Source organism: Scatophagus argus, chromosome 16 (assembly GCF_020382885.2).
Source record: "Scatophagus argus isolate fScaArg1 chromosome 16, fScaArg1.pri, whole genome shotgun sequence".
NCBI classification, from domain to species: domain Eukaryota; kingdom Metazoa; phylum Chordata; class Actinopteri; family Scatophagidae; genus Scatophagus; species Scatophagus argus.
In genome coordinates, this window is record NC_058508.1 from 3,678,260 (window position 1) to 3,703,857 (window position 25,598).

The 25,598-nt window shown below is 40.3% G+C and overlaps 2 protein-coding genes across 3 annotated transcripts; both read left to right on the plus strand.

Annotated features, from left to right (window-relative positions):
* Positions 1-449: 449 nt before the first annotated feature.
* Positions 450-11,531, plus strand: mpp2a (MAGUK p55 scaffold protein 2a). 2 transcript variants are annotated; one of them, XM_046415718.1, is made up of 14 exons: positions 450-570; positions 3,400-3,448; positions 4,459-4,559; positions 4,655-4,810; positions 5,051-5,221; positions 5,491-5,598; positions 5,951-6,070; positions 6,205-6,336; positions 6,495-6,597; positions 7,185-7,253; positions 7,402-7,563; positions 7,737-7,939; positions 8,545-8,673; positions 8,800-11,530. In XM_046415718.1, exons 2-14 carry the CDS (start codon positions 3,418-3,420, stop codon positions 8,974-8,976), a joined length of 1,662 nt encoding a protein of 553 aa, XP_046271674.1. In that variant the 5' UTR covers positions 450-570; positions 3,400-3,417; the 3' UTR covers positions 8,977-11,530. The 2 variants fall into 2 exon arrangements, with proteins under 2 accessions (XP_046271674.1, XP_046271675.1); XM_046415719.1 differs by lacking the exon at positions 3,400-3,448 and having other exon boundaries at positions 476-570; positions 8,800-11,531.
* Positions 11,532-12,539: 1,008 nt separating this feature from the next.
* Positions 12,540-20,620, plus strand: LOC124073521 (all-trans-retinol 13,14-reductase-like). Its single transcript, XM_046415798.1, has 12 exons — positions 12,540-12,705; positions 14,288-14,509; positions 15,397-15,535; positions 15,678-15,780; positions 15,924-16,119; positions 16,204-16,401; positions 17,235-17,354; positions 17,455-17,593; positions 17,970-18,079; positions 18,449-18,615; positions 19,300-19,459; positions 19,542-20,620. Exons 1-12 carry the CDS (start codon positions 12,540-12,542, stop codon positions 19,691-19,693), a joined length of 1,872 nt encoding a protein of 623 aa, XP_046271754.1. The 3' UTR covers positions 19,694-20,620.
* The last annotated feature ends 4,978 nt before the right edge of the window (positions 20,621-25,598 follow it).

Consider the following 25,598-nt stretch of genomic DNA (forward strand, 5'->3'; position numbering starts at 1 on the left):
CACACTACCTTGCCTAATTCTACCCTAACCTACTGATTGGCACAGAGAAGAGAATGTTAACTTTATGTGCCACAGCTGCTATTTTCTCAGCTCTGGCTACTTAAGGTGTACATTAAAAAGGGAGTGTATAAAATAACCTACAAAAAACAAAAATAACGCATTGGCCCTTTTATGCTCTTACAATGGGTACCGCATCGATTTGGTGTTAAGGTCCCAGGAATGTGTAGAATTTAACCGGAAATATACAGAAGGTAGATCAAAATTAAGTTTAAGGGGTAAATGTGTTAGACTCACACCCATTTCATAGTGCAAATAGTATAGCCTAGGTCACCACAGCTAATTCCAATTTTATTTCTTTATTACTGACACAATGTACAGCATTATTTTTATTGAAAGATCGTCTATATATGCTCAAAGGCTTTTACTTTGAAATTTTCTCGGAAGTTTGTGCATATTTGACGTTTGTCAATTGACGCTTTCGCTGACGCTGACGGCTAAAAGAAGCCAGACGACAACAAGACGCGCACGAGACATCGCAGACAGCGGGAAGCTTGTTTCATTGTGTGAACGGTACGTGAAACGTGCTTTTAATTCACTGCAAACATGGCGGTTTTATTTACGTGTGCTGCAGCTACTGTTGATCCTTTTGTGTCTGTTTTTCCTCTTTCACCCCCCATTGAGGCTCGTTCGTTGTAAGACAGCAGCTAACGTTACACTAGACTGACTTGACAAAGGCACGTGCGTGTGCGCGTGTTTTTTTTTTTATCGCTTACATTAGTCAGCATTAAAGCTAGGCAAAGCTTCTTGTTGTCTTAGCATTTTGTTTAACGGGCATCCTTTGTGTGTGCGCGCATCATTATGCTTTGTTATATGTGACCCCCAGTAGACTGCCGTTAATTAGAAGGCAATTCTGCGTGTGTCTCCGTGTGCGTGGGTAAATGTGTTTGGTGGGAGACACACTTTTAGTAAGGACAATGACACAAAGTTAACATTAAAGGAGGTTCATTAAAGAGACGAGCCTATGATAACACCGTTGATAGGCTTCAGGTGACGTCAAAAAAACCGTGACCACGCACTTCACACCCCCTACACGCTCAGTCACACACACACACACACACACACCCTATTCATTGCACCCATATGGACATAAATTTGGATTATAGTAACTGAATTGAACATGCCATTTTGAAATCATATAAAACAGCTTTATATCTTCAAATCAATACAACTTATTTCATGAATCATTTAAACATTAGGTTCACTGTATGAAAGGCAACAACACAGTAATACTATAACAGTTATGTTTCCAAGACATGGCAATATGCACAAACACATGAACACCTTTTGTAGTGTGCTGTGTATGTGTGCATGCAGTATTTGTTTCTTTACATGCTGGTGCAGCTGAGCAGATGGATGATGGGAGAATATGGTGGGAGGAGGGGTGGTGTTGGGGGGGCATTTAAGGGAGCAATGGAAGGGTGGATGTCAGGAGAGGAGAGGAAGGAGGGAACAGTAGGGGGCATGTTAGCAAGTGAAATCATGAAGAGAGAGAGGAGGGAGATGGTGGAGCAGTGAAGGAGCAGATGATGCCCAGGATGAGTAAAGGAGAAGGAGACAAGTGGAAAAAAGTGAGGATGGAGGGAGAAAGGTATGAGAGAGGGAGAAGCAAGGAGAGGAGGAATAGTGAGATTGTGAGTAGCAGATGGAGTTCACAGCAGTGTGAGATCAGTAATTAGTGTGTGTGTTTGGCTGAGCAAGCCTTTTTCCCTCCTCTGTTTCTCTCCTACAGTTCTGTATCATTGCCTTTAAAGTTTAAGTTATGGCTTCTTGGAGAGCTATCCTATCAATTTTCACTTTTTTACTTTTGTAGTAATGCTTATTTCTGGTTAAAGTTATTCTTGAGAACAGACAGTTTGGCTGTTTTAGATCACATATTCCCCAGTTTAGAACAGTTCAGGACCAGACATGTTTCTCCATGTGGAACTATCTGAAGACATGCAGTTCATCAAGGGTTCCTGTTACCTGCACTATGGGATTAACCACTGACATGTTTAAAGGTGTCTTACTTCCTCTTCCTCCCACTGTACAAAGTGAAGCCAAAATACCCTGGATATGAGTGCTGATATTTTGTTCTGGTGATGTCATTTGGAGCCAGAGTCTACAGGGTAGTGATCAGATGGTGAAGTGACAGGATCAAGTCCCCCCCCCCCCGCCCATACACTCGTCTGACCCAATGACAAAGAGCACTCAGCTGTCAATCATGATGTTTCACTCCTTTTTTACGACATCAGATAACTAATTAAAACCTGACTTATCAGAAAAAAGGAACATTTCGACATACATCAGCATGATAAGAACTACCTAACAACCATCTTTGGGAAAAAGTTATGTGACATGTACTTTGAGTTTTGAGTTATTAAAACACCACCACTCTCAACGCCACTGTCTCTTCTACTCTCTGTGCTCCTCTTGCCTGGGATGTTGCGTAATACCTACTCTAGCATAAGCAGCCGTGTGTGTGTGTGTGTGTGTGTGTGTGTGAAAGAAAAACTGAATGAGGGCAGGTTTCCATGGCAGCTACGAGCTGTAGCTGCAGTTTTGTCACATCCATATAGATAGATAGAGAGATAGATAAATAGTGTTAAACAAATAGAGCGAATTTCATAGGTAGTTCGCGGGTGTGCGTGTCTCTTTGTTCCCCTCTCTCTCCCCAAGCAGCCATTGTATTGAATCTGTTGTCATGGCAGTGTATAGATTAGTTACGCCCACGTTCCCCTCCCCTTTCTGCCTTTTACACTCTTCACTTTTCCATATCTCTCTCTCTCCCTCTCTCTCTCTCTCTCTATTGCTCTTTCTCTATGGACGTTCAATGTCAGAACGATCGCTGGAGCTTCACCCTCCCTTTCTGATGTCGCCGCCTGCCATGTGTGCATTTATGTGTGTCATGGTGGAAATAGAACGAGATGTCATTCGACTGCAATAGGGCACTAACACGAACACATATACAGTGCCAGCTGGCTGTAGCTTCATGTTTATTGTACAGATGTGAGAACAGGCAGGACCTTCTCCTCTAACTCTTAGCAAGAAAGTGACCAAGCATCTTTGCAAAAAATGTTAAACTATTCCTTTTTTTTCACCAAAGCACAGCAGACTACAAAGTCATGTTATGTTTGCAGCTGTACTGACTAAAATATCTCATCTAATCTAATGTATGCAACTTTTGTTAGAGTTCTGACTGAACATGGTCACTATAGGGTGGAATCCTTAAATTTCCAAAATGTCACAATTTCAGCTGCTTCTAACTTCACTCTCCCTCTGTTTTTGGACTCACTGTCAAAGATGGACTGTTTTCCCTGCTCTTTACTTCCTCTCTCTCTATATCTATCTTTTTTCTCTCAGATTGACTGAAGCTTTACCATGCCTGTGGCCTCCACCAGGACAGAGCCTGGTGAGACCAGAAACCTTCCTCCCCATTAGCCTCTGTCAGCACATGATCATTCACAGTTTTCTTTATTCACATGCCCGGTTCACAACCAATTTACAGAAGTCTTTCTCATTTGGCAAAAACAGGACTAGCAGTTCAAGCGTATGTGACTCGAGTAAAAGTTGTTTCACCTGGAGCAGGGTTTCTGTTGAAAACTACTTGTGCAATAGATGACTGAAGTAAAATAAATTTAATATTATCATTTTTCACTATTATCAATCAAAGGTATTTAGCTATGTGTTAGTTGCTGGTATTGGATTTAATTACTTTAATTAGTTACTTTTAACTGGTGGCCACTGGCTAAATACAATTTTTGATTTTTACAAAAAAGTTAATTTAGTACAGAACCCCTTAGAGGACAGAAAAAAGTTTCTGGTGCGAACAGAAAACCTTTCTTTGGAATCGAGAAACTGTCCTTTGCTCATTGTGTGCACTCAGGATATCTGGTATGCTCAGGAGACCAGCTAGTAAACAGTAATTAATGCTCTGTGTTCCCATGGAGTTGGCCTGGTGTTTGCAATTGTACATAATTTAAAGTAATTACCTAATCAAAACTTGTGTATCCCTTGTGCCGAGACTGCCACACTTCAAAATACATTTTAAACAAGAGTGAGAGTGGGCGGACCAAGTACGTTTGGGGTGTCCCTTGGACTTTTGGCTACTTAATATAAAAATGTCCAGATGACTCAGATGGTGCTCAGGATTCATCTATAAGGGCTGCTTTGTTAGAATCAGTCTTTAAGAGAGCTTTAATCACAATGAAGCATCCCCCTATAATGACCAGTGGTCAAACAGTTTAAGTATAAATATGTATTTATATATAAATATGTTTCATTGTGCTTATTAATTTAAAACAGTTCTACAATGAGTCACTGTCACCTTTTCCCCATTGTTCCCTCTTCTTTTCCCCCTGCCCCACATCTCTGTGTGTGTATGTGTGTGTGTGTCTGTATTTGTGTGTGTACATGTTACAGTGCCCCAGGTGGTGGACGCGATGAGCGACAGCACGGCCAGCTCCACCACGGCTAATGACCTGGACCTCATCTACCTCAAAGGCATCATGGAGAGCCCTGTGGTGTGATACTTAAGATAACTGATTGTTAAGATATTGTTTGTGTATCTGTTTATGTGCACATACTCATAAAGAGTTTTCCTGTCTTTGTGTGTCAGGAGCAAGAAGAGAGCCTGAAGGAGCTGCGTCTTTCGCCAGTGAGGGAGAACAACGTGGAGCTCCTGCAGGAGATCCTCAGAGACCTGGACCCCTTCACACACCGTTCCAACACTGCAGCTGAGCTCACCCGCATTCTCACACAGCCTCACTTCCAGGTGCAGAACACACACATGTGCAGAACGGTGAAAAATATAGTGTAAAATGCCATTTTAACTGCGCTATGACTGCAACGTTTTCTTGTATACCTTAGCAAACAGGAGCAGTCAAACTGTTTCATCTTCACACAGTTTGTTAAAACAGCGGATTAGAATTTTGCAAGGAAGCAAAGAGTGTCACATATTAGTTTTAAATATTTTGTGTCTAACACTGAATATTTTTCTTTTTTGGCTTCTCAGTCTCTCTTGGAGACTCATGACTCAGTGGCGTCCCAGGCATGTGACAGCCCACCACCAAGCCCATGTGATTTTGTGGATCATGAGCCGGAAGGTGACCACAAACACAACTCACACCCGCCACCTGATGCAATCCGCATGGTGGGCATACGCAAAGTAGCGGGCGAACATCTGGTAAGTAAAACATAAACACAGCTGACACGGCTGAGCCCAGTCCGTGTTACTTTGCAGTTTTTCGGCTCTGTTAAATTAAATGTTTGCTGCAAAAATAGCTTATCTATAATTCAAAAATGCAGTGAAGAGATTGATATTGTAATAAAAATAAATGAGACCCACTGTGCCATTAGACAGTACACAACAGTAGGTGATGTGTGGTTTGGCTTTACTTACTGATTTTATTTTTGCTGATGACAGAAACAACAGCTTGCGTTGTTGTGTTTCAGGGTGTGACGTTCAAGGTGGAGGGTGGTGAGCTGATCATAGCTCGAATCCTCCATGGAGGTATGATAGACCAGCAAGGACTGCTGCACGTCGGAGATAGCATCAAAGAGGTAAGGGAAACCACTCAGTTAGTTTGACTTTCACTGACCTCCAATCAAAACAATGAAAACAAAAGATGTAGTTGAATGATGTCATGAAGCCACGTAGGGCCATGGGAGTTCTTGTCTTCATTGTTAAACACTGACCATTAAAGAGACAAAACACACAATCAGTGAGAAGTATTATATTTTTAGAAGAATAGTTCATTTTTTGAGAAATGTGTGTATTGATTTTCTTCATTGGTTAGATGAGGATATGGATAACACTCTTAAGTTCTGTAAGAGTATTGATCCAATAAACATAATGATTCACGTGAGGTTGTTAAAGTGTCAGTTCAGAAAATTTTACCCAATGTGTTGGCAGGTGAATGGACGTGAGGTGGGTCAGGACCCCAGGGTGCTGCAGGAGGAGCTGCAAGCAGCTAGTGGAATTGTGGTTCTGAAGATACTGCCCAGCTACCATGAAGCCATACCTCCGAGACAGGTGACGGACACAAACGCTGCACAGAGTAGACACATATACTTCTTGTTGCCGGTTGCTGTGAATTGTGAGTGTCAAATGCTTTACCGAAGAGCATTTTGAGCTAAAGACCCGTGTTTGTATTTGTGTGTCTCTAGGTGTTCTTTAAGTGTCACTATGACTATGATCCAGCCAACGACAACCTGATTCCCTGCAAGGAGGCAGGATTAAGGTTTGAGACAGGAGACATCCTGCAGATAGTCAACCAGGACGACGTCAACTGGTGGCAGGTGGAGTACAAAAACAGCATTCGTGCTTGTGTTCACTCCTTTGTGAAGCTTAAGAAAGCCACTCAGATGTGAATTTTCTTTATGTTAAAAATCTAATAAAAGCTTGGGTGTTTTTGTTATTGATGTAAATATTGTATGTGTACATGTGTGTTACACAGGCCCGTCATGTGGAGGGTGGTAGCGCTGGGCTGATCCCCAGTCAGATGCTGGAGGAGAAGAGGAAAGCGTTTGTCAAGAGAGATGAGGAACTCACGCCTGCAGGTAACTGGAAAGAAAGAACAAAGACAAGGTTGTGATTATAAATGAAAGAATAATTATTAATGAAAAACAAACAAAAAATAATAAAAGCCCATAATGGTGGCAGGGGGCAGTTTACAGAAGAAAGAAAATAAACCCTTTTAGTTTTTCATTTCATGCATGATTGAGACTTGATTGAGATTGAGTTGAAGGTGTAGTAAGTCCATAACAACTCTGTTTACTTGATTACTGCAATACCTTCCCTACTGCACATAGTGTGCTGCTTACATCATCATCTGATGGTGTAATTCCAGGTCTGCAAATAAATGTCACTTAAACAAAGTACCATGATCAGAGGAGCTTTAATTAACCCAAGGCTTATAGAAATGTCTAAATCATTTTGTTTTCACACTCACGTTTTTGTGCACATTAAGTGTGGTGTAATGTTAATGTATCACATCACACCCCTCATAACATGAAATCTTATTATGATACTAGTCAGCTGCTAACCAAACAGCTGGTGAATGAGCCAGTGACTGGGAAGCATGAGTGATGACAGTCAGCTAATGCAAGCGTGGCATAAGAAAAGCTCTGCTTCATTTATTTGACAGGGAATCTTTGTACTGGTGTTGGTGGGAAGAAGAAGAAGAAGGTGATGTATGTGACTACCAAGAATGCAGGTAACAAAACCTGTTCTTTAAAAGGTGTTATTATTTATACGTGCCTGTAGTTAAGTGATATCCTCACAGTACTTAACTCTTCCTCGTTTTCTTTTTTCATTCACATCTGTCGGTTCTTTAATCTTTCCCTTTGTTCTTCCTCTCTCAGAGTTCGACAGGCATGAGATATTGCTCTACGAGGAGGTGGCCAAGGTCCCGCCTTTCAAGAGAAAAACTCTGATTTTGATTGGTGCCCAGGGTGTGGGGCGGCGGAGACTGAAGAACAAGCTTTTGCTGAGGGATCCACTTCTTTTTGGCACCACTATTCCATGTACAAAATATATTATTAATGTATTGAAGTATTGCTATTGCTCGGTGTATTAAAGTTGTAATCTTTATTACTGTTGTAAGAGCAGGAAAAGATCTGATGCTGATGATATATTTGATTCTGGCAGAAAGTGATTGAAACAAACATAAATGACTGAGGTTTTTTCATCTGTCCAGACACATCCAAAAAGCCCAAAAAGGGCGATCGCGAGAGTCGGATGTACGCCTTCACCAGCCGCAGCAAGATGGAAACTGACATCAAGAATGGGCGCTATCTCGAACATGGAGAGTATGACGGCAGCCTGTATGGAATCAAGATCGATTCCATACACGAGGTGGTGGAGGCTGGACGTGTGTGCATACTGGACGCCAACCCTCAGGTATGCACACTTACCACCACGAACACATCATGAAGCAGCTTAACACCCTGTTAGAGGGAAACACACCCCATACACACATGCAACACACACAGCGCAATGTTAACATTCATTTACTGTTCATCAATATCAGAACATTGTTCAACCTCTTAGCTCTGTCTTGGTCTCTGTTTGGTCAACTTTTTCTTTGCAATACAGCAGTCCCACATACCACACATCCCACATTTAGAATTGTTGGAGATGCTTATTCAGCTGTGCGTAATGTGCAGGCTGAAAATAAATCCTAACGTTGTTCAGGACTGTACTGTGATTAAGACTGTAAATTGTGGTGTGTACGGATGTTTCATGTTTTTTTCTAGTCACTCAGTTTATCTTCAAGCAGCCCAGTGCAAGAAGTTCACTCCATTCAGTCAGTTGAGTGTCATGTGCCTTGCTCAAGGGCATCTTACATCAGCCAACACTGTAAGAAAGTTCAAAGTCAGTTATTCACTGTGGCCAGTCAGCAATCTCCAGCCAGTGGGTGTTTGTTTAAACTCTCTGAGACTTACCCTAATCTGATGTGTGTGTGTGTGTGTGTATTCACGTTGACTGTGTGTTCGCGACTGTAGTCCCTCAAAGTGCTGAGGACCTCAGAATTCCTGCCCTACGTGGTGTTCCTTCAGTCTCCAGAATTCGAGGTTCTCAAGGCGATGAACTGCTCGGCTGTAGAGGCAGGGGTGGTTACAAAGACGCTGACGGTAAGAAATAATTATTACTCATGCAAAAAACTGTTCAGGAAGAGCTCAGTATTGATATTGATGATTGTGATACCAGTGAGAATCCAATAAGAGCACGTAAAACCAAGTCACATGTTTTCATCACAGGATGAGGAGCTGCAGAGGACCTGCAACGAGAGCGCCAAAATCCAGGCAGCCTACGGTCACTACTTTGACCTCAGCATCATCAACGACAACCTGGACGAGACGTACCGCACTGTCAAGGCTGCCCTGGAAACGGTTTCTAAGAACCCCCAGTGGGTCCCCGTCACCTGGGTTTTCTAGATAGAAGCTGTGGAGGGCCGAGGGGGAGGGATCATCAGGAAGAAAATAAAACAAAGGCACTGAAAATACACAGCTGTAAAAATAATGGAAATTCTTATTTAGATTAAATCTGACCGCAGCACAATAGATTAGCATCGGAAAAAATTGTTTTCTCTTAAGTGACAGCATTGCAGGATCTTTTCTGTGCCGCGAGGTCATGGAGGAGGGAACAGAACAAAATAAGAATTAGAGGGAAAAAGAAGGAAGTCTTGAATGTCAGAAATTCATAGATTTTACCTGAACACATCAAGGACTGTGCCTGCGTGTGTATGTGTGTGTGTGTGTGTGTGTGTGTGTGTGTGTGTATGTGTATCTGTGTGGGTGCATGCATGAGTGCGGGGTGCACAGGTATGTATTTTTATCCCGGTTTGTGCATGGATTTTAGAGCCAAGATTTTTGTATGTTTTTAAATGAATGGTGCCATTACTGATACTCATCAGCAGACTCATTGTTTACATTTCATGATGAGAGATCTCAGCTCTGATGGGTAACTCAATCTGCAAGCTGTGAGCACTAGGAAACTTTACAAACAAATCTCATGTAGTCATTATTCTTCATTTATTTGACCAAAATGTGTTCACTAAAATGTTGAAAATAATAACAAAAGCCCATCATAACATATAACTGCTCATACAGATGTTAAAAGTGCTTATTTGCTTGTCTGGCAGTCTGAAAACCCAAATTCTACAGTATGAAAAGGAACATCTTGCTTTTTATTTATTGTACTTACACACATTCACAGGCACTCCAAGAATATAAACACTATTCTTGGTTGACCTGAAAAAAAAAAAAATCTGTAACATTATTAGTGTGAAAGTCTCCTGAGATAGATTCAAATTTATTGTCAATTTTTCACAGCATACTGGACTGTTTTAAGGTCTAAGTCATCTCCCTTCGAGTTTGTTTTGGCTTTGTTCATGAGCTAACTGGCAATCAATAATAACAACTCAGAAGACAATACACAGGGGTCACAACAGTCAACAGGATAGGAAGAGTCATATGTGTGACTCTCAAAACTGGATTTATTTTAAATTAGTCACTGACTTTTCTACCTGAATTACTTGTTAATTGCACAATTTCAAAACACTTTTTCAAATAAAACAATCTCAAGCTAGAGATCTGAAGGCCCCCAGTATTGGTGGATAGAGGAGGCATTTCATAGTTTGAAACACCTCAACATATGAACACACACACACACACACACGTGGAAAACATTGTACAGAAGCTCTATTTTACTACAGCATTGTGTTTCATATGAAAGGGTAATTGTGATCAACACCATCACTTCTAATTTGTGCTTTTTATTTTGTAGTATTCATAACTTAAAATAAAACCTATTTGTTGTATTTATGAACTCAGTTGTAAACTTTGTAGATAGCATGTAGATACACAATAATATAATAGATACTGATTTAGTAGGTATGAAATTCTTGCCTAGTATTTGCAGTACGTGACACTGTAGTGATACATCAGTAAAGACGTATACAGTAGCCTACAAGTGAACAACACAACAACGAAAAATCACTGTTCTAGTCTAACTCTACAAAACTGAAGCACTTCAAAACAGAAGTGTGAAAATGTGAAGATAATTTAAATTTCAAGAGAAATTTGGATCATTTTGTTTTTCCTTCAGCTTTTCAGATGTTGTGTTGTGCGCTCTCGGGTCTCCATACGTGTAACACTGTCCATGGTGCCCACTTCAGAAAGCTTACTGAGCAGCTTGTTTGTACTCATATCATTTATTGTGGCAGCTACTGAATACTCTTGATGCACAATGAATTGTTTAGCGATAAATTAGAAACATGTTAGAGGAGACATTTTTAGTGGCTCATTCTTTGTAAAATGACATTTATATTATGCTCTACTTTTTAAAAGTGTTGTTTGTGTGGCAGCTATTTGGATCTCTGGAGTGAGTGGTGTTGAGATACACCACGTTTGTTGATCTCTCGAGGACATTCCAAAACCTCACTGTGTCCTTTTTTGATAAAATCTCATGAATGCAATAAAATCATTTTTGTCACTGTATATTTACTTCCTGTTATACAATTAAAAGTATACATTCTGATTTTAGTACTCCCCATGATCTAGACATGTAAAATCAGTGGAGTACTCCTCAAAATTCAATAGTGTGCATTTTAACTTAATGCTTAAGCTACATCCCTACAGTCACGCATGGCTCCAAAATGGACAGCGAACTGAGCTTGTATTTTCATTGTGGGACTGATGATTGTAGTCAGACATAGTCCATGCTTCTGTCATTGAATAAACTACGGTTTGATTGAAATCCTGTGTGCTTTCCTGTGACTGATAATTTCCTCGGTGTGGTAACTTCCTTCAGAAACTGCATGCAATATAGCAAGATTTATTTTTTGTACATGTTAAAATCAACCCTAAGATAGCATGTCTGGATCCTGGGTGTCAGGTGATCAGGGTGGGAAGTCATACATTTCAAACCCTCATTCTCAACAGAGGTGTCCCTCAGGGCTAGGTACTTCCCCTACTGGACTCCTCGCACACTCATGACTGTGAATTGATTAAATCCATCATCCATCATCACGTCTGCTGATGACGGATCTATGAAGTAATGCATCCATAAGGGGCATCAACAGCTGAGCTAGGAGCCAATCAGATCCTCACTGCAGGATTTCTGCATCAGAAGGTGTAGAACCATTACCATTATCCTCAGTGATCTTTTGCAGTGCCTTACATATTGCATATTTGCATGTGTAAAAATGTACTTTATAGTTTGTTACAACTGTAATATAAATCGAGATGGCGCCATGGATGGCAACATTTTGGTGCGTGTTGTCTTTGTTGTGATCGTTGGCTCTGGTCTTTTAAGATCTGATTCTACCTTTCTGATTGGTTGTTACAGCCTGCGATTTTGGTATAAAGATGTGTCTGATGTGTTATCTAAGAGTAAAACTGACAGTGTGTGGGATACATGTACCTCAGCATTTTTGCCCAGAAACCATGTGGCCCAAAAGTATCACATTCACAGTATTTTAGCTCTGAAAGCATCTTTGTTCACAGTCGTGCAGTGGAACTACAATGATTTCAGCTATACAGTGTGGTTTTTATGAACTTACTTATCCTGAGGCAGATTAGTAACGAGTAACAAATTGGTTTTTGGCTGTGTATGGCAGTAGAAATGGAGTGTGACAAAGTGATGAACAGCCAGCTCTCTTTTCTCTGCCAGTCTCATGTCCTTAGCATGGAGAATGCATTATCTGCTTTGTTATTTCTGGAGCTGGAATTTACATGATGTCATGTGTTACACCTCCATTTACTTTTCCCCTTAAAATGAGCATCTCTCTTTCTTTTTCATTCTCTCCACCCCCTTAGTTTAAACATCTTCTCCTCTGCAGTTTAGTGAAAGTCTTCTTCTTCATCCTTCACTTGAACCTTTCCTTCATCCCTTCTCCTTTTAGACTGTCCATACAATCAGTGTTTTCTTCTGTATTAGCTCTTTTCCCTTTCATCCCTGTTATTTGTTCCTCTTTATCCTGCTGTCAGGGCACACTATGTGGTGGTGGCTGCTAGGTGGGTTGAGCTGTGTGCTGCTGGTGGTGGTCATCATCTTCTTCCTGACTACAGGGCAACGCTACAAGGTGTTCAGCGAGAAGTGCCTGAGGCCACCAGGACCCTTGGTGACAGACAGCAGACAGAGAGATGAGAGGTTAAAGAGAGGTAAGATCATCCGGTCAAATAGTTAGTACAGACGGACTTGCATAGGGGTGTCACATGCCATCATCTGGTAGCCGTGCAGTGGAATATAAAAATCATGAAAAAACAACCTACAGAAGACATCTCAGTGGTTCTATGGGTCTGCAACGTTGGTCAGTCCACCACTGTAGTCCAGACTGAAATACTTCAACAACTACTGGATGTATGTCATTTTCATCCAACCTTCTTGTTGCACCATCTGCCATGGTCCTCAGAGGATGAAAACGTGATCCTCTGACTTTTCCTCTAGTGCTGCTATGAGGTTGAGATTTGTGTAGTAGTTTTTTCAAATAGTGTATAGATTGCCATAAATTTTGCTACAGATATTCACAGTCCCTAGAAGAGAATGATTTTGATGTCAGAAGCAGGTCAAAGTTCAACTTATTCAGAGAAATAAAATTTAACATATATTGGCATAAAGTTTTGTACAGACATTCGTGGATCCCACATAATTAATCCTCATAATTAATGTCAGCCAAGTGGATGAATTGTATTAACTCTGGTGATCCTCTCACTTCCCATAGCACTGGTCAAAACGCTAACTTTAAGTCTTTAACTTTAAGTCTATGTGTCCACAACAAAGCTACACATTTTGTACTGGTATTCATTTAGGGTGTTCCAGAGGATTCATCTTAATGACTTTGTGATCTCCTTTGTGTTTCTCTAGCGTCACCACGAGGTTCATATTTATGGTTTTAAGTAAAATGTCTCAACAACTATCAAAGGGATTGTCATGAAATTTGACCCAGACATTTATGGTCCTTTGGTGGATTGGTGAATTATAATATAAATTAGAGCATAAAATGTGTGAGATTCAAAAAAATGTACCCACTGTTTTACAGCTGCTTCTGTCACAATGTATTCTTATGGAGAGAGCAATTATGTGCTCTTCCTGGGGACTTGTTACTCTGTATGTCAAGGGTGAACACCACATGAGCATTGCAACTATGAGCATGTTAGCATGGTGACATTAGCATTTAGCTGGAAGCACCACTGTGTCTGAGTAGCATGGCTGCTGTACGTCCTTAGACTCGCCATAGTCTAAATATATCTTCACACAGCTGCAATGTGCAAGGTTATGGTACAACAAACCACACTTAAGTAAGTAAATGTGTGTGCTACAGTGTTGTGCATAATAATTTTGTGGCAGCATTTAGACAGTTCAAGCTGTTCATTGCCGGTACATGCAGTACAAAATGAATGCTGCTTGAAAATGATATCCAATATCTGATGTCATTATGTCTTGGTTAAACTGATGTTTCTGAAAAGGATGCAAAATTACAGCAGGAATTGTGCTTCTGGGAAATGTCTTTCTGCTTGGAAGGAGTGCGGCCTTCTGAATTTTCATTTTATGGCAAGTCCATATTTGTTTTTACAAATACTGTTCAGATGTCAAAGATTTCCAGGGTAGTATTACTCATGATAATCAAACAGTTACTCAGTTCTCAGTAGGATCTTTTTGAATGCAGTTACTGTGTGAGTGTTGCGACACAAATAAAACCCTTTATCTATGTTCAAGATGTAAAGATAATGTTCTTGAGACCAGCCTCGCGGCCTTCCACCACACTGCATTTCGCCCTCGCAGGCTTTCGTGTGGACCGCGTTCCCCCTGCTCTGGATGCTGTGGTGATCGGCAGCGGTGTGGGAGGTTTGACAGCAGCAGCCCTTTTGTCCAAAGCTGGGAAGAGGGTTGTAGTTCTGGAGCAGCATGATCAGGCTGGAGGCTGCACACACACCTTTCAGAATAAGGGATTTGAGTTTGATGTGGGTAAGAAGGCAGAGTACACACTCAGAAACTTTAATCCCCTGCTGATGCTTTGTTCTTTTCTTCTTTTTCACGATTTTCTTTCAACTGGTGAAAAATAATTTTAATGTGCTCAAATAGAGATTCATAACTGGAATATTAAGCCTAGTCATACCTTCGTTTTGAGAAAATTAACCTACATACAGTATGTGGAATGACAAACAATCCAGTCATTCTAATAATTTTGCATCAGTGTGTATAGTTTGTTTCCTCAAAGTATCAGTAGAAAAACTGAACTTGAACACATACATCATTGTAGTGAGTTATAAACGAGCGTAATGAAGCATAACTCTGATGACTGCTTTGGAAGACAGTGACACAGTTGTTCATACATAAAAATACATGTTCTCACTTACATCATGTCCTATGATTTCAAGCACCTCCATCTATTTGTAATGGTGAAGCTAATGCTTTTAAACCAAGCCACTCTATTTCCATTCAAACCAAATCCCAGTGAGCTGTAACACTGGGTGGTGGATAGTGGACTGGTGTGGATATGTTTAGAATTCCATAATCTGTGTGATTTCTTATTCTTATACTGGGCATAATTTCAGTAACATGGTTGTGAAATGCCAAACACCAACTTATAGAACTCTGGGTCAGTGATGACTGTTTCAGGATTCATGCTTATTAATTATTAGCTTATGTTCAAATATGATCAGCATCGTTTAACATTATGTTGCACTAGTTTGTAGGGACATTTATTTAAATTTGAGAGCCGCTCAGCGCTTTCTTTTGTTTTTTGTCCAAAAAAGTGAGTAAAATGTTTAGATTTGGATCCATCCATAATCAGTGCTTTAGGTTTGCTAACAAAAATTAAATTGACTGAACCACTCCATTGCCACCACCAGGTATACATTACCTGGGCCAGCTTCATGAGAACAGCCTGCTGAGGGTTGCTCTAGATCAGATCACAGAGGGACAGCTGCAGTTCACCCGGCTGGAGCAGCACTTTGATACGCTGCTCCTGGGTCAGCCTGACCAGCGCAGGTGCGTCACGATTTGTTACGACTTGTTACACACTTTTGAAAGTATCTACGTGGATAATGACTCCCTCCCGGGTTCAAACTAATCAAAACAATATTTTCTTCCATCTCTGACCCAACCTATCTGACTTCTGTGGTGCCCTCAGGGAGTATCATATCCATGCAGGGAAGACTGAGATGGCAGCAAGCCTTAAGAAGCAGTTCCCAGGAGAAGAGGAGGCCATTGATGAGTTCATGAGACTGATGAAGGTAGAGAGGGAGGGCGGTAATGATAGACCTAAGGGAATGGAAGGAAGGGATGAAACGCACAAGGTGCTTTCTCCTCTAAATTGTGTTTGTAAGTGAAGTGTAATTCTGATTAATAAATGTGTCTGTATTCTTCTATCTTGCAGCTATCCTCACAGCGGACCCCACTTATTGCCATCTTGAAGATCATTCCATACTGGCTGGTTAACTTCCTGGTTCGGACCGGACTGCTAACTCGTATATCTTCCGTCTTCTGTCTAGCAGCAACAAACCATTCAGAAATAATGTCTCGCCTCACACAGAACAAGGACCTGCAGGCACTGTCTGCCTACCTGTTTTATGGTGATGGACATACTCACTCTTACTAATCATAGACCACACACATTCTGTATTTCCTCTTCAGTGTTCTGTATTATGTAATTTTAGGTGTCCCTCCGAAAGAGTCCAGCTTTCTCATCAATGCCCTCCTGCTTCACCACTACAAGCGTGGTGCGTACTACCCAAGGGGGGGCGCCAGTGAGTTTGCCTTTCACATCATCCCTGTCATTCAGCAGGCAGGTGGTGCTGTGCTGGTCAGGGCTCCTGTGCAACGCATCCTGCTCAACCAACAAGGGAAGACCTATGGTGAGAAAGAAAGGGGAGACAGATTTTAGTGGCATTTCAGTGTTCACAGCTCATTCTGCTCACTGATGTACACAACAAGACACTCTTTGACTCCTTATTTAGCCTTTCAAGCAGAGCTATAAGTCTTTTGAGGCAAGTCAGAAGCTTTCATGTACAAAGTGTAAGTGATGTGACACAGCCATTTAACATTTCCTTTTCTAAGCTGTGTTAATATTCTCACAACAAAGGTAATAAGTGTAAATTAATTTGTTGTTCTAGGTCTAGGTCTAGGGGAATCATTTACCACTGAACTTTATGGCTGTAACAGCAGCTAAAAAGTCAACAACATATACTGGATGGCCTCAGATCAAGAAAAGTCAGTGGCCTACTTGAACCTTCGTGAGCTTCCTTCCTGCTGAACTCATCATCTGCAGTATCGCCTCACTCAGCTGGGTTACAGAATGCATACAGCTCCAGCCTGATTGTGTCATCAGCTGTACAATGAGCTTGGTGTTTGTTTCACTTCATTTGGATTAACAAATATACACAGACTAAACCCAAATACTTCAGGTATCATTTATGTGACAAAAGTGACTGTGACTGTGTCAGTAGTAATTTTCAGAGATCTTACTTCACCTCAAAGTGAGCCTTGACTTGGTGCTGCACTGTGGTGATGATAGCGGTAAACATTGTCAGAGCGTACCAACAACATCTAAGGAACCGCTGTATGACTCCCTAGAAACCAGTACAAACAAGGAGCATAAAAAGAGATGTTCCTTTGAGTGCTTTCGTATCAAAATGTGACTTCTACCAAACAATGCAGGATTAGCACTGTGTGTGTATATGTGTGTTAGGCGTGACAGTGCTTAAAGGGCAAGAAGAGATCGAGGTCCGTGCCCCTGTTGTCATTTCCAACGCTGGAATCTTCAACACCTTTGAGAAGTTTCTACCTCAGCACATACAGGACAAGCCAGGTAACATCATTTGACTGTAGCCAGGAAACATGACATTACATTTTTTTTCTCGCTTTATCTACTGCATACAGTATTTCCTGTAATGTGTTTGCTTGTGTAGAGATCCAGTCCTTGCTGCGCATGGTGCGTCATGGTATGGGTTCTTTCTTGGTCTTTGTTGGTCTGGATGGATCTAAAGAGGAGCTGGGCATTGTTTCCACCAACTTCTGGATGTATAAAGACAATGACTTGGACTCACTGTAGGTTTTCTATATATTTTATATTTCATACTAAATGTATATTTTCTCCCTCATCTTCTTGTATCATTGTACTGTTGATTTTCTCTGCTGACTTTTGCTGAGTTTTACTGCCAAATTAATGTTTTAATGTCTTTAATGTCTTTTAAAAAGTCTATTTATTCTTCTTACTTTTTTTCCCCCAAAAAACCTCTTAAGTTCCATGTTGCTTTAACAAGACATTTGATGTTAATTTAACACATGAATGTGTCTATTTTATTGCATTTTACATTTAAAAAGATTTCTAAGCTAATGTTCTGCTTAATAAGCTTGTGTGTGTCTCACGTGGGTGTTTTGTGTGTGTGTGTATGTGTTTGCACGAACACAACAATGTGTGAAGTATGGAGCGATACACTTCTCTGAGCAGAGAGCAGGTATTGGGGAACATTCCTATGATGTTCATCACCTTCCCCTCTGCTAAAGATCCTACATCCAACATCAGACACCCAGGTAACACATAGCACATGTGCTGCTTGTTTGGTGGCCATCAGATCTGATACCACTTACCTCTTCATCTTTGCCATCTTTGGTCTCTCTCATCCCCTCCTGAAGCCTCTGTACTCTTTACTTACTTTTCAGAAGCACAGCAGTAATAATTCTCTCCACTGTCTTGTGAGCTAATTTAGTAAAATCACATTACACAGTAAACTGCGGCACTTTCAATGTACATTGGACATGGGTTAAATCAAAATATATTTTTTAGCTGGATAACCCAGTAGTAATTCAAGATAAACAAAAAAAAACCAACAAAACAAAAAGATCAGTGAAGTGAGACATTTATGTCACTCTCTCTTCATCTGTCTTTGTTTCTCCCTGCAGGTAAGTCCTGCATGACGCTGCTAACCATGGCTCGCTATGAGTGGTTTGAGGAATGGGAAGGGACAAAACTTGGCAAGAGGGGGCAGGACTACCTGGATCTGAAAACCAGCATGGCCCAGGAGCTGCTGGACTGGGCACTAACAGTCTTCCCTCAGTTGCGAGATAAGGTGTGTATCAATGTTTTTATGTTAATAGAGGTATTTGTGCTTGTTCTAAGTTACATTTCTATAATTCACCTGTCCATGACTAATTACACTCAGGAGAACAACAGATGAAGCTTACACTCTTTCTGAATAGAAGTTAAAAAAGAGTGTAAGCATCCAACTGATATTGTTAGCCCACAGGAAACATAAGCACATAAGTGGCCATATCTGGGCCCAGATATATCTCTTGCAATCTAATAAAATTCCTTCCTAGCAGCAGAGGGCAGCGGTGTCTGCTGGATGTGTAAATAGCCAACTGTTTGATAATATTCAACTTAACATGGTGATCATATGTCGGTGTTGTGTTTCAAGTTTGTTCCACTGCCAACAAAATCATCACAAAAACATCAATTAAAGTGAACTACATCCATCCATCTAATTAAACTTGAGCATGGGATACATGATCAAAAGCTACATCAAGAATAGCATTATTATTAGTATTTTATCACACCTATGTACAGTAATTCATGTATTTCTGTTTTTACTTCCCTGACTCCTATGTAATACGTCTTTATTTACAGTATTTACACAGCAATAGTCCAAAATGTTGCTATGCTTCAGCCTCTAAATGTTTTACATAAGGTGATAGTTACAATGTGTGTGTGTGTGTGTGTGTGTGTGTGTGTGTGTGTGCACGTGTGTGTTCAGGTGGTGATGGTGGATGCTGCCACTCCTCTAACTAATGTCCACTATTTGGGCGCTCCAAGAGGTGAGATGTACGGCGCCGAACACAACCTGGAGCGCTTCACCCCAGAAACGATTGCCAGGACAAGACCACAGACACCCATCAGTGGACTCTACCTAACAGGTAGACTGACTGACGCACAAGCTCATCTAGTCTGGATTCTACAGAGGCTAATGTTTCAGCGTGTGTTTGCGTGTGTCTGCAGGTCAAGACGTATTCTGTAACGGCATGGCTGGGGCGCTGCATGGTGGACTACTCTGTGCGTCTGCCGTCCTCAATCAGATCCTCTACATTGACCTTCTAGCCCTGAAGACCCGACTCAAACACAAACAGACCAATCAGAATCACACCTGGTAGCAACCAACAGGGCTGTAGCGCAGTGTAAATGCCAGTAAATGTTGTTTGCCCGCCTCTCAAATTCTAAGTGCAAATTTAAGTGCAAACAGCAACCCACCACCCATTCGTGACATGTGGGATTTATAATAAACAACACCTTGGCATTAAAGCAAGATGGCACAACACTCTCCTTCAAAAAAAGTTGACATCTTCGGTTTGTTGTCTGATTCAAATAGTAATCTGTCAAAAAGAACCACAAACAAGTAGATGCTTATGAGCATATCATCAATATCTTTTTGTTTTTTAGTTTTAACCATCCAGTTTTGCTTGATTTAGCTTTTAGCAGGTGCTGCATCACGTGCTGGTAGATTTTTTTTTTAGAGATGATAGAAAAGTGAGGGAGAAACTCAGCATGCAAGATAAGAGACAGAGACACACTGAAATGTGTATAAGAAGTGAAATGGACTGAAGATATAAAAAAAAGAGGAAAGAGGAAAAAGAGGGTGACCAAAAGGTGATGAGAGGAAGCAGAAGAATGGTAAGGTCTAGTTTATAGTTGACAAATCTTTTAATACAGGATGTAACATCATGTAAAAACAATCATGTTTAACTCCCTGGTTAATTAGAGACAGCATGTACTTACATCTGTTTTTCCATTTTCCACACTGTTTATTGGTTAAAAAGACAAGCCTGCATACTTTTCTTTAGTTTGAGAGGGAAAATTGGCATGTGTGTACTTATGCTTAGCCCTCAATCTAGTCAACCCTGTTGACATTTAAATAGGTGTGTCTGTTGTTTACAGATTGTAAAATAGTGAGAACAGGTCATGTGTTTCCACTACATCTGAAATGTTTAAACTAGACCCGTGAAACAGTCAGAGGACAGGATCAACACCTAGACTGATGGTCCAACATTTGAATGAGTGAATATCAATTAAAGCAATGTGATAAACAGAGAGAATGAGGGTTAGGGTCTTCATTTCTAACCCTAAGGTTTGTTCAAGAGGGACATCTGTTCTTTGAAATGTCAAATGTTAAATGACCTGTTGTGATTGGTCCAGACTTTACACATGATAGGAGCCTAACAGTCTTTATTTTATTTTAGTCTTTATTGTGTATGTAATTTTGAAAACTTTAAATGTTTCATTTAGAGCACCTCCTAGTACAAGGTGTTGTTAGTCCTGCCCTGTTTTTAGGAATTTAGTTTGTTACAATTCTCCTTGATTTTCCTTTCTTTGATATTTCAGATGGGTGTAGACGGACTAGTACGCGAAGGGTGTGTCTTTATGAGCAGAAACTCATGTTGGAGTTGGAAAATTTACCAGTTAGAATTTCATTATTGTTGTTTTGGTAGTCCTTTGTCATTATTAAGTTCTCCTCCCAGTCATCACAGGAAGTAATTTCCCTGGTTTCACTGAGATCAATGATGGGGTATTCCTCGAGCATGCTCTGGCTGCTTGTTGCAACACTTCACTTGATGTGCTCTTTTGATTTGAGGTTAAGAGACTTGTTGCAACTTGTGTAACACAGACTGGACATGCACAACTAGTTTTTCTTTTTTCATGATACTCTTTTCACAACAGGGATGTAAGAAACAATTTCCTTCTCCCCACACGTGAGCTAAGTGATCTGTTCCTGTAAATTGATGATGCTCTGTCATGACAATACACATTATAGGTAGGCGTTTTAGCTGTAATGAAACTGCTGTCATCAGTGGTGGCGGTTTTGTCATATTTGCCAAGTCAGGATTAACCGTCAACCCATCCTTAACATGCAACAGCTAATTACTGAAGATGATAACGTCATGCTTCTGATAATTTAGCAGCCAGTCAAAATGGCTGTTCATACATTAAGCTAGTTCTAATGGGAGATTTACAGTCATTGCAGTCATTGCTAGGTGGCTCCACAGATTGTGAACGGTGATTTTCAGGTCACTTTAATGCTAAACATTCTATTAGCTTAGGCAAATAGCTTTTCTTAGTCATCACTAATTTGCACCTTCATGACAGGTTCATAGCAGTTGGACATTGTGGTCATGATGGTAACGTTTTTGCTTTTGTGAGTGAGAGGGTCCCCCTTTGCTTTGCCCCTGACAAACGTAGTGTCCATATTCTTCGACATCTCATAAAAGAGATCACGATTACACTCTTTACTGCTGTCAAACACTCCCACTGCATACTTGTTTGACTTCACGTTGAGGTCGAACAGCACTCTGAACATGACAGCTACTTGCTCAGGGGCTGCATTTGTAGAATTAATGAGAAGATCATAAGTGAAGATGTCAACAGATCCTCGTGCTGTGTATGGAGTCTTGGTGAACAACACCGTCCCAGATTAGGATGGTTTCATTTTAGAAGGCAAAGGAACGGTGCAGTGTACATCCTGGACATAAGAGGACAGAAACATGTTTAAAAATCAAAGACAGATTCTGATACATAAGGTAGGAAATGCTAAATATTATTTAGTGTTATAAAATTAGCAGTTACCTGGGGTTGCAAAGAGTGTAGTTACAAAGTCATTTGAAATCTCAATTTTCACACTTTCCCCCTTCATAATGCACCTGTTCCCAGATGTATAACTTACTGTCACAGCAGATGACAAAGGGAAAACAACACAAACAAAATGACAAAACAGAAAATAATGAATTTTCTAAGGTGAAAATTGCACCTGCGAGTTCCACTAAAATACAAAAAAAAAATGACTCATGCAGTTGAGACCAATATCATGACTGACTCAAGATCAGAGCAAAGCATTCGCACATCATCTAGAGATCTCAAATAACATGCTCAATGTAAACTATGTCTGAACTTTTACAAATCTTAAGGCATCATGGTCCTGGTCCTGGCCACATGGTCACTTGTCACCATGTGAGGGACCTTTAACATGTCCTGCTGGGCCAGACCCTCTGAAGTGAAAGGACTTCATTATTTAAAATGTATCTTGTGTATCATGAGATGAAAATAAGTTCCTGTTTGATATAATTTTAATGGTCTCAGTGCGAGAAGTGCAAAGGTTTAAGTGAAGAAATGCTAAAGACATTTATATGTGATATTTCTGAACTCTGAACTTCTCCTGTCCCTGCTCCAGAGACACACTCCCCTTCCTGCTGTTATTGTCTTTAGATATGCACCATGATGACCAAAAGATACCCAAGCAGAAAGAATGCCAACTTCCAGTTAACATGTAAATACGAAGTGCTTAGTTCTGGTTGGATATTTAAGGGAAACACAAAGACATGGTCTTTGAGGTTTTCTGCTATCTTCAGACCTCCAATGTTCTGCATGTAGCCATATCTATTTCAGGTATGCTATGTGGTATTCTTGATTAATATCTTGCTTGAATGATCTGTTGACTGTTTGATTATTTTTAGGATTACCTTAGGAATATAGTTTTATTAATTGTATGTCTGTTTTGCCTGTAGTCTTGCCTTGCTGAGATTCCTTATCTAGCAGGCCTAAATGCTTTGATTCTTTGAATCACTGAGTTTCTAGACTTTATAGTTATATAGTGAGTATCAATGGGTGCTATAATAAAAAGATTGAGTGTTATGTTCTGTAACTGCTGGACCGCTGAACATCTCAACCCAGGGCTCGGGCTATTTCCCATGTTTCGTAGCTTGTTGGATAGCTTTAGACCTAAATCTCCTATCCCTATTTAACCAGACTTAGTTCTGTTGGACAGAACCTGTTTCTTAGGGGGTGTGCTACTGATAATGGTTAACAGTTAAGTTCAACATAGTAGACATTTTACAAATTGGAGTCAGATTGATTAAAATTATTATCTCGCATAAATCTCATTCAAGCACCGGAAAGACAGAACCCGCATTGGGGGAACTCGGTACAAGCCGAGCTCTTGATTTCAATTATTTTAATATGATGTATATTAATAATATACAACAAGGAAATGTAGTGAAGAAAAGTTTACTTTTCTTTATTTTAAAGAAAAGTAAACTTCCTCCAAAAACATACAACAAAAAGAACTCTTCTTGTGGTTCTGTCGCTACTCTCAAACTGGAAGATTACACCTCATATGTTATAGAAACATGCACTGACACTTCTTAGAGCACTTCTGTTGAACTAATGCATGAGTCAGATTAAAGCAGTCCTAAAGGGTCTTCTGCCAAGCTCACAATTTTACAGTGAACCATTTGGGCAAGCTGTTGACATTTATATCATGTTTGTACCATATTTTTTATTACAAGAATGGATGGAATGATGGAATCATCCAGTTGAATTAAATGGTTAGGTTTCATTTGTGGTGTGGTTTCCCTCAGGCAATATGCAGCAGCTTTGATGAATGTATCAGGGATAGATTCTTCTTCTTCTTCTTGGGCAAGCTAGTGGTTGCCTAGAGCACAACGAGCCGAAGATGTGGAGGAAGAAGAAGATATGTTTGATTTCAGACACTCAATCGAAAATATGCATCAGTGTGAGCCTAATGGTCAGTTTTGATCAGAGTCTACAGGCTGACTTTTCATGGGGGTTAGGATCAGAATCAGAATCAGAAATACTTTATTGATCCCTGGGGAATCTGGGTTTGAGGATGAGACTTGCTGTAAAATCATTAGGAGTCCCTGACCTCACTGTAGCCCAAAAACAACAAAAACCTTTTCCCTATGGCTGTAGCTTTATGTCGAAAATACTAAAATAAAAGATGCATAACAAATACATGTTCACACACAGCACAGTTATGTTTATTGAGCTTTAATTTAGAAACACTTTTCAAACATAAAAAATAGTTGTATTACAATCTCACTTTTGACAAGTAACAGAACACAGGCCTGGAAGCAGCTGCAAGATTCAGACAGATGGACCAAAGAGAGATGCAGTGCAAGTTAGCACATTGTTACTAACATCAAACGCAAAGAGAACGTGTGTTAATCTGATTGCTGTTCCCACAGTATACTCTCATAGTGCAGGACCCTGTGCAACTTGTGTAGTCAGTATACATTGTCACCTGGCTCTGAATGAGAATGTGATTAGTTTTTGGTCATAAACAAAAATATTGGGCATATGAAATACCTGAGAGGAAGAGTTAAGACTGAACAAAGTTGTTACAGTTCATGGTTAGGGGATGTGAAATGATACTGTTACCGTTACTAGACACACATAATTGAAAAAACACTAATAGATCTGCACAGCTGACATGAAGACAAGATTAACATGAAAAATATAATAACAGATTAATACAGAAGCAACAAAGATATTGCGGAAAATACAGTAAAGGATATCTGACATTTCTATTGTATATTCTCTGTTTACAATGCTCAGAAACAGCATTTAAAATTGGCCATGGTACATTACAGAATTAGAGGTTCAATTACAAAATGAATTTTGTTACATATTAGACTATTAGCATGAAATCACCCACAAAATCTGAAAGCTGAACTCACAACTTTCACACCAAATTTTTCTTAGTCTTCGCTCACTTGCACCTTCATAACAGGTTCGTGACAGTCTGACATTGTGGCTGTGATGGTCACATTTTGGCTTTTGTGACTAAGACTGGGGCTGTTTGCTTCACCTCTGACAAAATTTGTGTTTTTATTTTTGGACATCTCACAAAAAAGATCACCATTGCATTCTTTGCTGATGTCGAAGATTCCCACTGCGTACGCATTTGACTTCTGTGTAAGGTTAAACGGCACCTTGTACATGACAGCTATTTTTGTGGAGGAGCTTTTTGTAGAGATATTGAAAAGATCGTAAGTGAAGACGCCCACAGATCCACGTGCTGTGTAAGGAGTCTTGGTGAACAACGTCTCCCCATCTGAGGACGGCGCAATGCGAGATGGCAAGGGAACAGCGCAGCATCCACTTTGAATGTGCACTCTAGAAACAGAAATGGTTAAAACATTTTAATGACATGAGAACAAATTTAAAACTACAATAGAATATAATGAGAAGTGTTTGTAGTTACCTGGGGTT

What these genes read in the sequence shown, in the direction of transcription:
- mpp2a (XM_046415718.1), top strand. Translation starts at nt 3,418, where the DNA reads ATGCCTGTGGCCTCCACCAGGACAGAGCCTG. An exon ending in TCGGAGATAGCATCAAAGAG is followed by an intron (nt 5,599 to 5,950) that starts GTAAGGGAAACC and finishes ATGTGTTGGCAG; the next exon opens with GTGAATGGACGTGAGGTGGG. An exon ending in TGAGGAACTCACGCCTGCAG is followed by an intron (nt 6,598 to 7,184) that starts GTAACTGGAAAG and finishes TTTATTTGACAG; the next exon opens with GGAATCTTTGTACTGGTGTT.
- LOC124073521 (XM_046415798.1), top strand. Translation starts at nt 12,540, where the DNA reads ATGTGGTGGTGGCTGCTAGGTGGGTTGAGCTGTGTGCTGCTGGTGGTG. An exon ending in CCAACAAGGGAAGACCTATG is followed by an intron (nt 16,402 to 17,234) that starts GTGAGAAAGAAA and finishes TATGTGTGTTAG; the next exon opens with GCGTGACAGTGCTTAAAGGG. An exon ending in CAGTGGACTCTACCTAACAG is followed by an intron (nt 19,460 to 19,541) that starts GTAGACTGACTG and finishes GTGTGTCTGCAG; the next exon opens with GTCAAGACGTATTCTGTAAC.